We start from the raw sequence: 13,927 nt of genomic DNA on the forward strand, positions 1-13,927 counted from the left end.
AACGCAAAATGTTTCTTTAGGTAAATCTTTTACGTCTATTCATACACTATTATTTATTAGGTAAGAAATACATTTAAATAAAATCTTATTGCTATTATTATTATTAAATGTAATTCAATTTATAATTGGTACCGAATGATATATTTAAAATAGACGAAGAAATTATTATCACATAATTTTCTGAAAATTTTGTAATAAATCCGTTATAAAAAAATATGAAATAAATTATACAAAATACATTTAAATTAACTAAAATCATTTCTTGTACTAGATGTTCTTTTTAAGATGTTCTTTTGAAGTTAGGGTATATTTTCAGGAAGACTGTAAAAATGAAGTCCCTCCTTATAGTGGATAGTCACATTGGTTATCTTTGTGGCTACGGAAGAAGTTTATTATCATACAGCTGATGACCATATTGATGTAGATAAAGTGTTAAAAAATCCAGTGGAGCTGCAAACCTTCATCGACTGTTTCCTTGATAGAAAACCATGCACTACAATTCCTCAAAGCTATAAGGGTTCGTAAAAATTCTTCATTACGATGTTATAATATGTACAAATTTTAGAATAACACGATTCCGCATCAAATAGGATATTTTATTAGCAAATAAATGTTTATAATACTAGATAGGATCGTAAGTCATAAGTAGAGTTGCAATGTTTCTAAGTAAGATAGAGTCATGTGAATATATTATAATGGTGTATTTTTTCTCACTTTTAAAATTGTTTTTCTAAACTATAATTTTCTATTAAATATAGTAAACTTTTTACTTCTATTGTAGACAGAAAAATATAAGTTAAACATATACCAGACATGCACTTTATATTTAAACATTTATGATTCTTTGTCATGCCAGTATTCTCATAGTGTTTTCCTTCTCCGTTTCACAAAAAAAAATTTAATTTTTACATTAATTTTATGATATAGACATTGTGCAGATACATTGAAAAATCGATTTCTTGCACGCTCGTCCAGTCTTAAATACTCGATATTTCTATAGAAATCCGTACCGAAGCCTGGTGAAATTCTATCCACATAGATAGGACTTCGCCAGGTCCAGTTGTCTTAGAACTTCCTGAAATGACTTCCTGAATGTATATATCATAGTTATATCGAAATAAATATGAATTATTATTATCTTTATTCACCAACAGCATTATATTTATCAACAGATAATCTCCAGGATGCTGTTAAAACAGCCTGTTTAAAATGTAGTCCGGAGCAGAAGAAAAATTTTCTTAAATTCATTACAGGCGTGCAAAAAATGATGCCACAAGAAATGGAAGCGTTCAAAAACAAGTACGATCCAAAAGGAATTTACTTTAGTCCGCTTCTAAAAGTATTATCTGAAGTTTAATAATTTTCATTAAATAGTGATATTGATTTTTTTTGTAAGATTATGCCTATGTTATGTATTTTTTCTTTTTTATATCCTTGATAATAAATTTGAAGAATTCATGATTAAACTAAGTTTTTGTTCATGTGAATTGCTCTAATATTTTGACAGGAGATCTATTTTTGCATTGTGTTTATTACTTTGAAATTTATATGAGACGCCGAAAGATTGGAAAAACTTTTAATAAGCCTACTTAAAAAATTGTGGATAAATTGTGATATGTAACATTTGCTTGCAATGAAACGTATTTTCTGGCAGATTTTAAGATGAAATTGAATAGTGTTTTTAGTTTTACGATGTCATACGCAGAGTTTTATATATTTTTGAATGGTTGTGATATGCGTCATACGTATTTCTTAGTGGGACACTTTCTGTGCATTCAATAAAATAAAATGAATAAATAAAACTTTAATACACTCACACAAATAAAGAAACAAAAAAGACACAAAAACAAAGAAAAGCGATCCATAGAGCATAGCAATATGCTAAACTTACAAGTGCATACATAAAGTGGGAGGTGAGTAAAATATAAAAAGTAGATAAATAAACATAAATAAATTATTAATAAAAAAAATTATAGAGGAAAGACTATATAAATATAATTTGAAACTAAGAGAAAATATATTATTATAAGGTATGTTAATAGTTGTTAAGAAAGAAGCCTTGAAGATAATGACAGAAGGAGCCTTCCTTATGTTAATTGGGAGTGAGTTCCTCAACCTTACAGCTTGCATGGTGAAGGAGGAGTCGTAGAACCTTAGAAGAGTTTTATGAGCAGGCATGCGAAGCGTAAGTTTGTCCATGGGACGTATGTCAAGTTCGTGAGATGAGCCCATAAACACAAATCTTTGCTTGAGGTAGGATGGGGATCTTGGGACAAAAAGGATAGATTTACTTTACCTTTATCTTACAATAAATCAAAATTACATCCTTTCCACACCGAGGTGCACAAACGTCTATGTAATATTACGTATGTTTTTAAATGATTCATGCTTCAGAAACGGTTTTTAATATGCAGATGAAAATATGTACATAAAATTTCATAATGATTTATCCATGTTTTATTCTATACCTGCTTATAAAGACGACTGCATAGTCATAATACTGTAGCCTGTGTGCTTGATTGGATGGAAATAAGAATGGTACGATAACAAACAATTAAGACAAATGAAGGAATCAAAAGTATAATTATCTAAAGCGAGTATTTTATTACGAATGCCATTAAATATCTACTCTGATTATAAAACACATTACCAATAACGATACAACGTAGTATAAAGGCTGTCGAATATATCTAAATTCTTATAGTTTTGATTGCGGCTAACCTTAAGTAAGTGGACTTAATTTTTTATACGGATCGTAAGTATTCATATTCATTTGTGAAATTATTGCATATTTTTGGCTGACAATATATTTGGGTTATAATATTTTGATCGACAACTATTTTCTCTAGTTACAGAAACTTTTTAAAATGAAAGTCCTATTAGTACTTTCGGCTACGGTCGCATTGAGCATGGGTTTTGCATTCTACACCACTGGTAACGACCGCTTGGATGTGGATAAGTTGATGAAGGACCCAATCATTGTTAAGGGCTATATGGATTGCTATTTGAACCGCGCTCCCTGCTCCCCTCTCGCACAGAGCTACAAAAGTAAGAAAACCACTAAATCTAGCTTCTTTATGTAGATAAAGGCGAGATAGTAACACCACTTATACCTCGAGAAGAGCTGAACGGATTGCAATAAATTTGGTTCCTAGAGTTTGTCGCCGGTTGGATTAGCTTAAAGCTTTTATAAATTTGAAAAACTTACAAAAATCTCTACAATTTTCAAAAATCCTCCGGTGAAGCGGCGAGTATTATATATTGTTTTATTATAGAAATAATGATACATGAAAACATAATAGTGCATAATCGGAAATAGGTCGTAAGCAAATCATATGATATTGCTTGTGTGCTACCATATATTCTTATTTATACACTTCCAATTATAACATATACATGTTATTCATTTTCACAGATATCTTGGAAGATTCTTTGAAGTCATCATGCAAAAGATGTAGCAATCTCCAGAAACATCTCTGGAGCAGATTCCTGTGGAACCTAAGAACTAGATACCCTAAATATTTTAACTTATTCCAGAAGAGATACGATCCCAACAATCATTACATTCCTGCACTTCAGAAGATCGTTGGTTCTTACTAAATATTATATGGAATAAACAAATTAGAGCACAATCAAATAAACGAAACAGTTTTTTATTTTTTATACCTTATCCACAGTTTTTGGTTAACTAATTGAAATAAATAAAAAAACCGCTAGGGTAATAAATTCCTATAAAAGGATAATTATATTATCATACTATTATATTTTATTACCTGAAATGTCTTTTGATTAATATTAATTCTAGTTCGCTGGAGGGCAAAACTGTGTAATAAAGGCCTCCTGTTACGTTAATTTATTGGAGGAAATTGATCCTTAAATTTTTTATTTTTCCTGCTTGAAGACATAATAGATGCACGGAATAATTGCTAGATTTTCCTTTAATTTCAGTAGATTGGGTCTTTGATCTATATTTAATCCTTGAGGTAATGATATTACAGGATGTTCCTTTGAATAACTTGAATACACTGCGACGCATATTTAGTTTATTTTCTTAATTTTATAATTACTACTCGGTATATAAGAAATATAAAAACTTAATATAATTTAACAACGGTTGGTGAAAAATGTTCATAATCAAACTTATAAATTGCTATTAATACTTTTGCACAAAATTTATAGTTGTCATAATAAAAAATCTTACCGCAATTATTCTTTTCCCACATAGGTATTACGCTGTCTATAGGTATGTCTCTGTATGGTAAGTGATCACCACCGCCCATGGATATAAGCAGAGGTATTGCCTCTTCGAATGCTGCGCGTTTTTGAGAGGTAGAGAATAAGGTAAGGATTGTCGACTGGAAAGTAAGTACGGACTGGGAAGGCTTAGGAAAAGAAAACGGGGTTCCGCTCCCTCACTCATCGAAAGAAACACAGCAGTATATACTATTTCTCCCCGGTCTTTTGTGGGGGAGTGGTTCTGAGTTGGCCCAATTCACACCCACCAACTCACAATTATAATTATATTTTTTGTAATTGTAGAAATAGGAAACATCCTATATTTTTGCATTTTTTTACAGTTTTCCAATAACGTTATCAGACTGCCAACTGCACTTTGAGGTGATGAGCGTAATCATGGACTGTTCGGATTCAATCAAGTTGAAAATGGATAATTCTTTAAACAATAACTATCCACGTAATGCACTGAACTTTTCGCTATATTATGATGTTACACATTAAAAATAATATGAAATTTAATACAATTTATACTTAATATATTATAAGTTGTAAGCTGTCCTGCATCTTAGAGGTTCAGATTTACATAATAATAAGGAATTCAATTAAAGATTCTGAAAATTTAATCAAGTCAATTAAATATTGGTATTGGGGTGACTGTATGTACGCTTTAAACATTGATTTTTTAAATATCTTTCAGGGAATGAGAAAAAGTATACAAGCTTTAAAGAAACATACAAGTATACGGCTTTTGCCATGGCGGCATCTCTTTCATATCCGAATCCTAAGTATTTGAAAAAACGCATATTTATCTTCTGTGAGTATTTTGTGGTATCTTTATTTGTTTGCGGGTCTTTAAGCAATTTACGTACTACACATAATACTTTGCTTGTTTTCCAGGTTTAATTATTTTATCGGTTTTACCAATAAGCTTGTTAGCGTTTTACGATACTTATCGATATTGTGTTGATTTCGATATAAATAATATAATTCAACAGACCAATTTGATTGGACCTTTTCTAGCTATATATTTTAAGGTAATAATATTTTGTACCTAATTCAAAAGAATAGAAAGGTGAGTTTGTATTAATCAAAACCAATTTTTTTTAGGTAATATGTCAGAACTATAAAGAACAAATGGCTCTTCAAATAATAAATGAAATAGACCGGGATTATGCTTTGTATAACAATTTGCCTGCATCTTATCAACAGATAATCGATACAAGTATCAGAAATAGTTTAATATACAGCGAACGAGGCTGGATAATAACTGTGTTATCTGTTGTTCTAGTTTTTCCCATTATGGCCGGAATAAAAACTACTTATAGTTATTTATTCACATCTGAGCCCCAAAGGTTTATGATACATGACATTCGAACTCCGAATGGTAGTTCTGAAGATAGATTCAAAAGTCCGTATTACGAAATTATGTTTGCCTATATGTTATACGCCGCTTCCACGTATGTATTCAGCTTTATCGGATATGATGGATTCTTTGGATTGTCTGTTAATCACGCGTGTTTGAAAATGAAAATCTATTGTAAAATGTTCGAAGATGCTCTTAAATCGAAAGATAATATTTATGGAAATATTCGACAAGTTATTGCCGAGCAGAATAGACTTTTCAAGTACTAAAAATCATTAAATCTAATATATATATAAGAAAACAGTAATTTTGATAATAAAATTAACCGATTTGTTTTAGATTGGTGAATTTGATACAAGACACGTTTAATATTTGGTTGGGTTTAATACTAATCGCTACTATGATTCAACTATGCAACTGCATGTACACTCTTACTACTGTAAGTAATTGATAATAATTTGATTTTTAATTCGATGCAATGCTTTATTTAATTATAATCTAACTTGTTTTATGTTTTAGGGTGGTGGATTTGATTTGAAATATACAATATTTGTAATAGGATCGGTCATTCATATATTTTTACCATGCCTTTATTCAGCTAAATTGAAGGAAACGGTAACACTTTTCACATTAGCTATCCATTTTCTGTCCAAACAGTCCAAATAATTATAGCTTTAGTTTCATATATTCACTGCATTTGTATTATATATTTATTACTTCGTAAGTGACTTTTCACTTTATTTTTCGAATGAATTTTCATTTCACAATATAGTTTTCATTGTAGAAATCTAGATAGAAATGGTTATTACAACAATTTTGTGTTTAATGCATAATACATTACTTTATCCTCTAAGTACTTTAATTTATTTATGTGTTTACAAATTAATGCTGGTCTAAAAGACGACGACCTGACCTTCGTCAAATAATCAAAGTGATACTTTCTCTGTGTTTGTTCTCTATGAAGGTAAGAAAGATAAAATCGCTTAAGATTTTTATTATTAGACGAAGGTACGGCCACCGCGGTCTCTTAGACCAGTATTAATTAAAGGAATCTAATACATTGATTTATTGTAGTCTTTAGAAACCGCGACATTGATATATTGCGCTGGTTGGGAAGATATATATGAAACAAAAATACGCAAAGTAGTGCAGATTATGATCGCCAGATCACAGGTAAATTTTATGATACATTAACTGAAACGGTTCTCATTTTGAAAGCTTGTTTTGAAAGAAAGAAAAAACGTTTATTTGATGGACATAACACGATACAAAACATTGAAGACATACACAATTACACCTTAACAATAACAACATTTTTCATTTATCTTTACGGTTTAAAATAAAGTAAAAGTGCTGAGTGTACGCAGGTTAAAGCAATAGTGAGAACATTTACAAATAATGAAATAAAACTATCTACCATCAAAATTTATTTATACCAACTTTTTTGTTGTATGCGAGTTTCATTTTCAGCGACCTTTGGAGATCGTAGCTTTCAATATAAAAATTTTTGATATGGATCTATTTGTTTCTGTAAGTATATTGGAAATTCATAAATACGTGTAATTTATTTTCCAACTAATACTTTGATTACTTCCAAACATCAGCAGTCGTGGAGACAATATAGTTATATAATTTTGAATTTAAAAATTACATTCTATAGATAGGTAATTTGGATGTTAGATATGTTCTTTGATAACTATTTTACCTTTTATTCTTATATTCAGTGTGTGAAGAAATGAATAGATAATGTGCTAACCGCCGGGACGTTGGATGATTCAGAAAAATAAACGTGTTTAGTAAGGTTTAAAACACTTGAACAGTTTTTTTTTCAGATTTTACAAACATCGTACTCTGTGTACACATTATTGCGGTCATAAATCGTGTCATAAGGTATTCGAGTTTTTTGGTATTCATTTTGTCCTTGATGTAGTCATAGTAACTAGTAACTGAAGCGTTGATTTTGTCTAATAAATATGATATAAACATCTTTTAAATAAATTGTTTTCATTTCGTATACCTTCCGACAAAAGCCTTCTAATTAAAAACTTTTTTCATTGTTTGAATTTATATTCACATATATTATATTACTTATTGCAATTATTTTTGGCTCTTTCATATAATTGTACATAAAGGAATCTCGTTATTATTATAGGCAATAAATAGATCATAGTTTATTAGGTGGTCTTATTACGTAATAGTGATCTCTAACAGGCCTCTTCTTTATTATTTAATCCTATAACCCTATAATCCTATTAGATTTTTATTGTGGGAGTCGAGCACGCTTCGGCACGAAAAACCCCCACAGAAAACCGGCGTGAAATAGTGGCATGCCACTGTGTTTCGTACGGTGAGTGGGGGAGCCGGAGGCCCGTTTCCTTTTCCTCACCCGTCCTAGTCCATTCCTTCTTTCCAGTCGTAAATCCTTTCCTTTCCCTTACCCCATAAAAGCGGGCAGCGAATTCACGGAGGTACTATCTTTGCGAATGTTTATGGGCGGTGGTGATCGCTTACCATCAGGCGAACCACCAGCTCAGCTGCCCGCTATGACATAAAAAAAAAACAAAGATTGTTTGTTGTAGGTTACAGAATTTATATAAGTGCGAATTCTAATAAAAATACAAATATTTAGTATCGTAACGATTATTAACAGGTTATATATGTTCCTTATGTGCACGGGCTTCCTGTAAGGTTTAAGAACATTACCAAACAAGACTAAATAGTCTCTATGGAATCATAGTCCTCCACGCTGGCCGAATGCAAGTAGGCAAATGTCATATGTCGTCGAACATTTGATGCTTCGACATGGTGGTGGATGTTATCTTCACTGTTTCGAGCAGTTGCGGTGTGGATAATGTGTAGTGCATAAATTTGAAAACTGTTTTTTTGGTGCACGTTAATCCTCTTAAACAACTTTTATTGAAATCCACTAGAGCCACTATTGCTCCTACATAATACCTACAATGTACATAATATGTAGAAACTCGATTATACATATAATATTATCTATTAGATGTGGGTGTTATTCAAAACAGGTTCAGATGGAATGGAATATGAAATAAAACTATGCAAAGACTTTATTTAAATATGAGTAAATTAAAGTATATTTCGTCTACGAAATGATGAACACTTTTTACACGTTTCCTTTTTTTGGTCGTGCTAAAAAACATGGGCAGGTACATTTAGTATTATTACTATAGTACTATGTATCAATATGGTCATATTCCAATAACGACAAGTTTAAATTAACATGCATCTGCAATTTTTCCCTTGCTTTATATAATTGATGTAAGCGACGTGTTTCTCGTGTAGTAGTAGGATATGCTATGATATCAAAATAGGTACTAATCTAAATAGTTATCTTTGAATCAAGAATTCTAGTCAAGCATGCTTCGGCACAAATTGGGCCAGCTCGCACCGGGAAAGTAACACAACCCCACAGAAGACCGGCGCGAAAGAAATAGTATTTCATTCGGTGAGTGTAGGAGCCGGAGGCCCATATCCTTTTCCTAACCATTCCTAGTCCTTTCTTTTATTCCTCTCAATCATTCCAATCTCGTCAATCCTCCCTTAATCTTTTTCCAACTTGAAGTCGGCAATCCGTTTCGCTCATTATGGAAAAATGCTAGGCTACGCTCAGCCGGCATATACCGCTCTGCTAATGTGAACATTCTGGCTCTGAAAACATAATCTACTAGTGCGTGCGAGTCGCAAAAGCGGGCGGAAGGCCAGTTAGGGGTGTACTGTGAAGAACTTTGTGCCTCTGAAAACATAATCTATAAGTGCGTGCGGGTCGCAAAAGCGGGTGGAAGGCCAGTTAGGGTTATATAGTGTACAGTTTTAAGAATTCATCAAAGGAAAAATATGCATTTGGGATTTTATGAGTATTTTTACGTAATAAGCTTATTAAAAACTATAAGTCGGCCTATGGGCGGGACATCCTGTATATATATATGTTTTTATATCTGGAACTACTGGATTGTAAGAGATACTTGCTCCAGTGGGATCTCAATCACGCGGGCAAACACACATGTTAAAATGGTTTTATACATATATTAGCAGGTGTGGTTTGATGACTTTCATATTGTTTCTTTTTTATTAAGTTTTTATGCGGCTATTTAATAGTAATAACATTCTGGGATCCATCGAATTAATAGCTGCTTGTTGGTGATAAGCGTTTGCATAGGAATCACTTTTAATTTTACCGAGTATGTGTGTGTGTACACAAATATAAAAAGGATCGCGAATATGTCCCGATATCCAGTGTTTATACTTGTGTCATAGAAGTAAGTAAATATAGCCTTTGATCAAAAAACCAATTAGGATTTCGCTTGAATGAAAATTTTGCCCTAAGTGTATTGAAGTGAAGTTGAAATGGCTGGTAAACGAAATGATGGTGAAATTTTAGACTATTTACGAAGTATAGTAGAAAGATTCGTAAGTTTGTATGTCTCCTTCGAAAATCGTCTCCTTTAGACTCCATTTTCATTCACCTTCAACAGACATATTCAATTCCAACTTTGAACTATATCAGGGATTGCATGAGTTTATCGTATTATCCTGATTTTGATTAGGATTGCATAATGTCCTTGTACTCTGTACAAGAGCAAGTGAGACTTTTTAGTTGATTCTATAATTAAAACATGATTTTTAATTTTCCTTATATGTATAATTACCCAAATTTTTCAGATTCCTGTTACATAGTCAATAGTATTGATATTGATTATTATTATCATTGTTTAAGTTAAAAATGAAGACCCTGATACTTCTCTGTGTTTTTATTGGCGCTGCGTTCGCCCAAGAAATTGAATATTACAAAACAGCAAACGACTATTTAGACATGAACGCCGTGGTTGAAGATCCACAGCAACTACAGGAATACGTCGACTGCTTTTTAGAGAGACAACCTTGCGCTGAGGTGCCTGCTAGTTATTTGGGTATGTCATGTTTGATTTAATGTATTATAGATACTCTGTTAGAATAAAGATGTTAACAAAAAAAAAAAAATATGAATTACTAGCGTCGCTCACCCGCTTTGCACGGGCGCAATTAATCCTACTTATATTATAAACCCTGAAGTTGTTTGTTACTTTTTCACGCAAAATATATTTAAGAAAGCCACATAAATAGTAACAAAACCGAAAAATCTAAGCAATAAGCATGCTTAGGGATAGAAAGTGGAAAGCAACTTTGTTCTATTATCCGAAGTTCCCAAAACAGAAAGAGTTTTTTTATCCGACTGTATTTTTTTTTTTTGGTTTTGTTACTAGACAACTCCGTGGGTTTTGAGCTGATTCACGTTGGTTCGATAGTTTGTGTCCATATGCTTTTTCTTACCCATCCTTTGCTTTTATCCTTTGAATCCTTTCTTAATCCTTTTCCAATTTAAAGTTGGCAATCCATTTGAAGAGGCGTAAGTTCTGCAATCGACATTATTCCTCTCCGAATGTTCATAGGGGGTGGTAGCGCTTACCATTAGGCGACTCATCAGCTCCATTGCCGACGACGACATAAAAAAATGGGAGATTGTTCCTATTGAACTTCGGTGCCCTTTTTTGTAGAAAATAATTTTTTTTTATACGACATATATAGATCACTATATATGTCGTATAAAAAAAAAATTATTATTTTTATTCTTAGAAATACCTATAAGAGTAATACCTATTCTACTTCAAAATTGTTATATGATAAATATTGTTCAAAAAGGTTGTTTTTGTTTATTAAAAGTAAAAGTAGACATATCTTTATTTGCTGTATAGACAAAATTAAAAAAGCTTTAAGTTTGTTTGTTTAAAAGTCAAAGTGTCAGGAACTACTGGACGATACCAAAAATTCCTATAACGTTGGAAAATATGTTCGTGATATATGAGTGTATAGGCTATACATGTACCAAAGGTGACTTAGAAATCGGTTAATTACAATGATGATATTATCTTCTAAAGACACTACAATCATTCAATGAGGAAAACTTTTATTGTACATAAAAAAAAAATTCCTAATTAAAACAATGTTTATATTTATTCCAGCTGTGATTCCCGATGCCATACAAAAAGCATGCACAAAATGTAACCCTGCCCAAAAACATTTGGCCAACACCTTCCTGACTGGTTTACGTAAGAAAATGCCCAAGGAATATGATAATTTCTTTAAGAAATTTGACCCTGAAGGAATATACATGGACAGCCTTTTGGAAAGTATTAAAGGGTATTAACGGACTCGAAGTGATTTCTTGAATAACTGTTTCAGAAACCAGTGAATATGTTCTGCCTAATAAAAAAAATAAATCATGTTTAATTCTAGTACTTTCTTGTGTTTGATTTTACGCGAGTATTATATTATTATAGTATTTATTATACATTTAGAAATTAAAGACTTTTTGACGGATTTTAATCGCAATTGAATAAATCGCGTTTAAAGTACGTTAAAAAGTCTTTAATCAGGAAGATCAGAAGATCAGAAAGTGTTAACTGATTGTTTAATTTCATTTACTAACCGCCACACGTAAAACCATCTGCGTCCTTGGTACAGTGGTTAACGCGTGAGCGTAGAACCGAGGGGTCCTGGGTTCGATTCCCGGTGGGGACGCACAAAAAAAAAAAGTCTCGGTCTGGCAGGACACAGAAGGCTGATCACCTACTTGTCCCTTAAAAAAAATCGATCAGTGAAACAGATGTATATCATCTGCCCCATACCCCAGTAGGGGACACGGGACTTCACTTACACGTAAAACCTAGTATTTACTAAATTCTCATAGATTGGTGCGATTCTGTTTTTTGGAGATCTACTTACGCATGCCATTCCGTACGGTTGGAACTGATACAGAGAAGATTCCTTTTGCACCTTATCTATGAAAGAGGAAAATTAAGGGAACAGTTACTCCGATAAAAATCAACATTGCTAGAATCGTCAAGTAATTTTTGATATAATCTCTGCCTTAAAATTATTCAATAGTATTATTGACTGCCCCAATAACTCCAAAATTAAAAATTAAAATGTTCTCCTAAACGCAGAACCATCGCAGCTCGAAACTAACAAATTTCGGGAATTTTTGAAACTGACAATGATTTCAGTAAAATAATTGAAAAATTTTCAGATTCCCCCAGCAAACTCCGTAAAACTATTTATTCTCTTTTTATGCATTATTTACTTACTTTGCCCTCGTAACAATGAAACCCCGAAGTGGATATTGGCCTCCGAGACGAGAACTTTCCATATTGCTCGGTCCTATGAGGTCTCTTGCCAATTTTGGATATTAAGTTTTTTTTTGTGGTAGATAATCAGTTTATCAATTGTACATTTTCAATATTATTGTTGCTTCATGCCGAGTTTGTCTATTATAGTGTTTAATTCATTCACAAAATCCTACTAATATTATAAATGCGAAAGTTTGTAAGGATATGTGTGTGTTTGTTGCTCTTTCACGCAAAAACTACTGAACCGATTGCAACGAAATTTGGTACGTAGAAAGCTGGACAACTGGAATAACATATAGGCAACTTTTTATCCCGGTATTACGCGGACGGATACGGACTTACGCGGGTGAAACCCCGGGGCGCAGCTAGTATTCGTATATTTGCATAAAATCAAATATGATTTTGTGGTGTTCATGCTTTCAACTGAGACGGTGAAATGAAAAAATAGACATATTAATCATCTTCAAAACTTATATTACAAACTACATTATTTTTGTCTCACCTTAACCTTTATAGACTTAACTTGCTCGTCTCTACTTAATCCAGCATTAGCATAACATAGCATTTTTTAATGTATGCACTATGCAACTGAAATATTAATCAAATCGTTAGATCCTGTTTTAATAAAAAGTCATATTTTGCTTGTAAGCATTATTTGAAAATGAATTAGAATGATGATGTTAAATTTTTTGATGCATAGTTTTTATGAGGCTTTTTATTAAAAATAACTTGATGGAATCGATTGGATTAATAGCCGTTTGTATAGGAATCTCTTTGAATTTAATTGAGTATGTGTGTGTGTATTTGAATATAAAAAGGATCGCGGTTATGTCTCTATATCCAGTGTAAATACTTGTGTTGTCTGAGAACTAAGTAAGTAGACTTGTCCAAAAATTAACACTTCTTACATGTTATCTTTCCATCCATTCTATTTGAAAAAAGTGTTTTTTTTATCTAACTTTTATACCATAAAAATATTGATTATATAATAAGCTTTTGGGATATTATTTTGTTACTAGCTGCGCCCCGCGGTTTCACACGCGTAAGTCCGCATCCGGTTGGAATATCGGGATAAAAAGTTGTCTATATGTTATTCCAGTTGTCTAGCTGTCTACGTACCAAATTTCATTGCAATCGG

At 32.2% G+C, this 13,927-nt stretch overlaps 3 protein-coding genes across 3 annotated transcripts in view; all 3 read left to right on the forward strand.

Annotated features, from left to right (window-relative positions):
• Nucleotides 1-2,909: 2,909 nt before the first annotated feature.
• LOC119831916 lies at nucleotides 2,910-7,476 on the forward strand. The gene is made up of 9 exons (XM_038355486.1): nucleotides 2,910-3,048; nucleotides 3,416-3,589; nucleotides 4,934-5,064; nucleotides 5,344-5,861; nucleotides 5,939-6,038; nucleotides 6,119-6,214; nucleotides 6,674-6,772; nucleotides 7,070-7,129; nucleotides 7,432-7,476. The coding sequence occupies exons 1-9, from the start codon at nucleotides 2,910-2,912 to the stop codon at nucleotides 7,474-7,476; spliced, it is 1,362 nt and encodes a 453-aa protein (XP_038211414.1).
• Nucleotides 7,477-10,346: 2,870 nt separating this feature from the next.
• Nucleotides 10,347-11,807, forward strand: LOC119831799 (allergen Tha p 1-like). Its single transcript, XM_038355329.1, has 2 exons — nucleotides 10,347-10,533; nucleotides 11,623-11,807. The coding sequence occupies exons 1-2, from the start codon at nucleotides 10,347-10,349 to the stop codon at nucleotides 11,805-11,807; spliced, it is 372 nt and encodes a 123-aa protein (XP_038211257.1).
• Nucleotides 11,808-13,632: 1,825 nt separating this feature from the next.
• The window catches only part of LOC119831798 (allergen Tha p 1-like), a 2,287-nt gene continuing 1,992 nt past the window's right edge, over nucleotides 13,633-13,927 (forward strand). Inside the window, exon 1 of the mRNA XM_038355328.1 lies at nucleotides 13,633-13,662. The gene's annotated coding sequence lies outside the window, so the exon portion shown is untranslated. The remainder of the gene's footprint in view (nucleotides 13,663-13,927) is intronic.

This window comes from Zerene cesonia, chromosome 14 (assembly GCF_012273895.1).
Source record: "Zerene cesonia ecotype Mississippi chromosome 14, Zerene_cesonia_1.1, whole genome shotgun sequence".
NCBI classification, from domain to species: Eukaryota; Metazoa; Arthropoda; class Insecta; order Lepidoptera; family Pieridae; genus Zerene; species Zerene cesonia.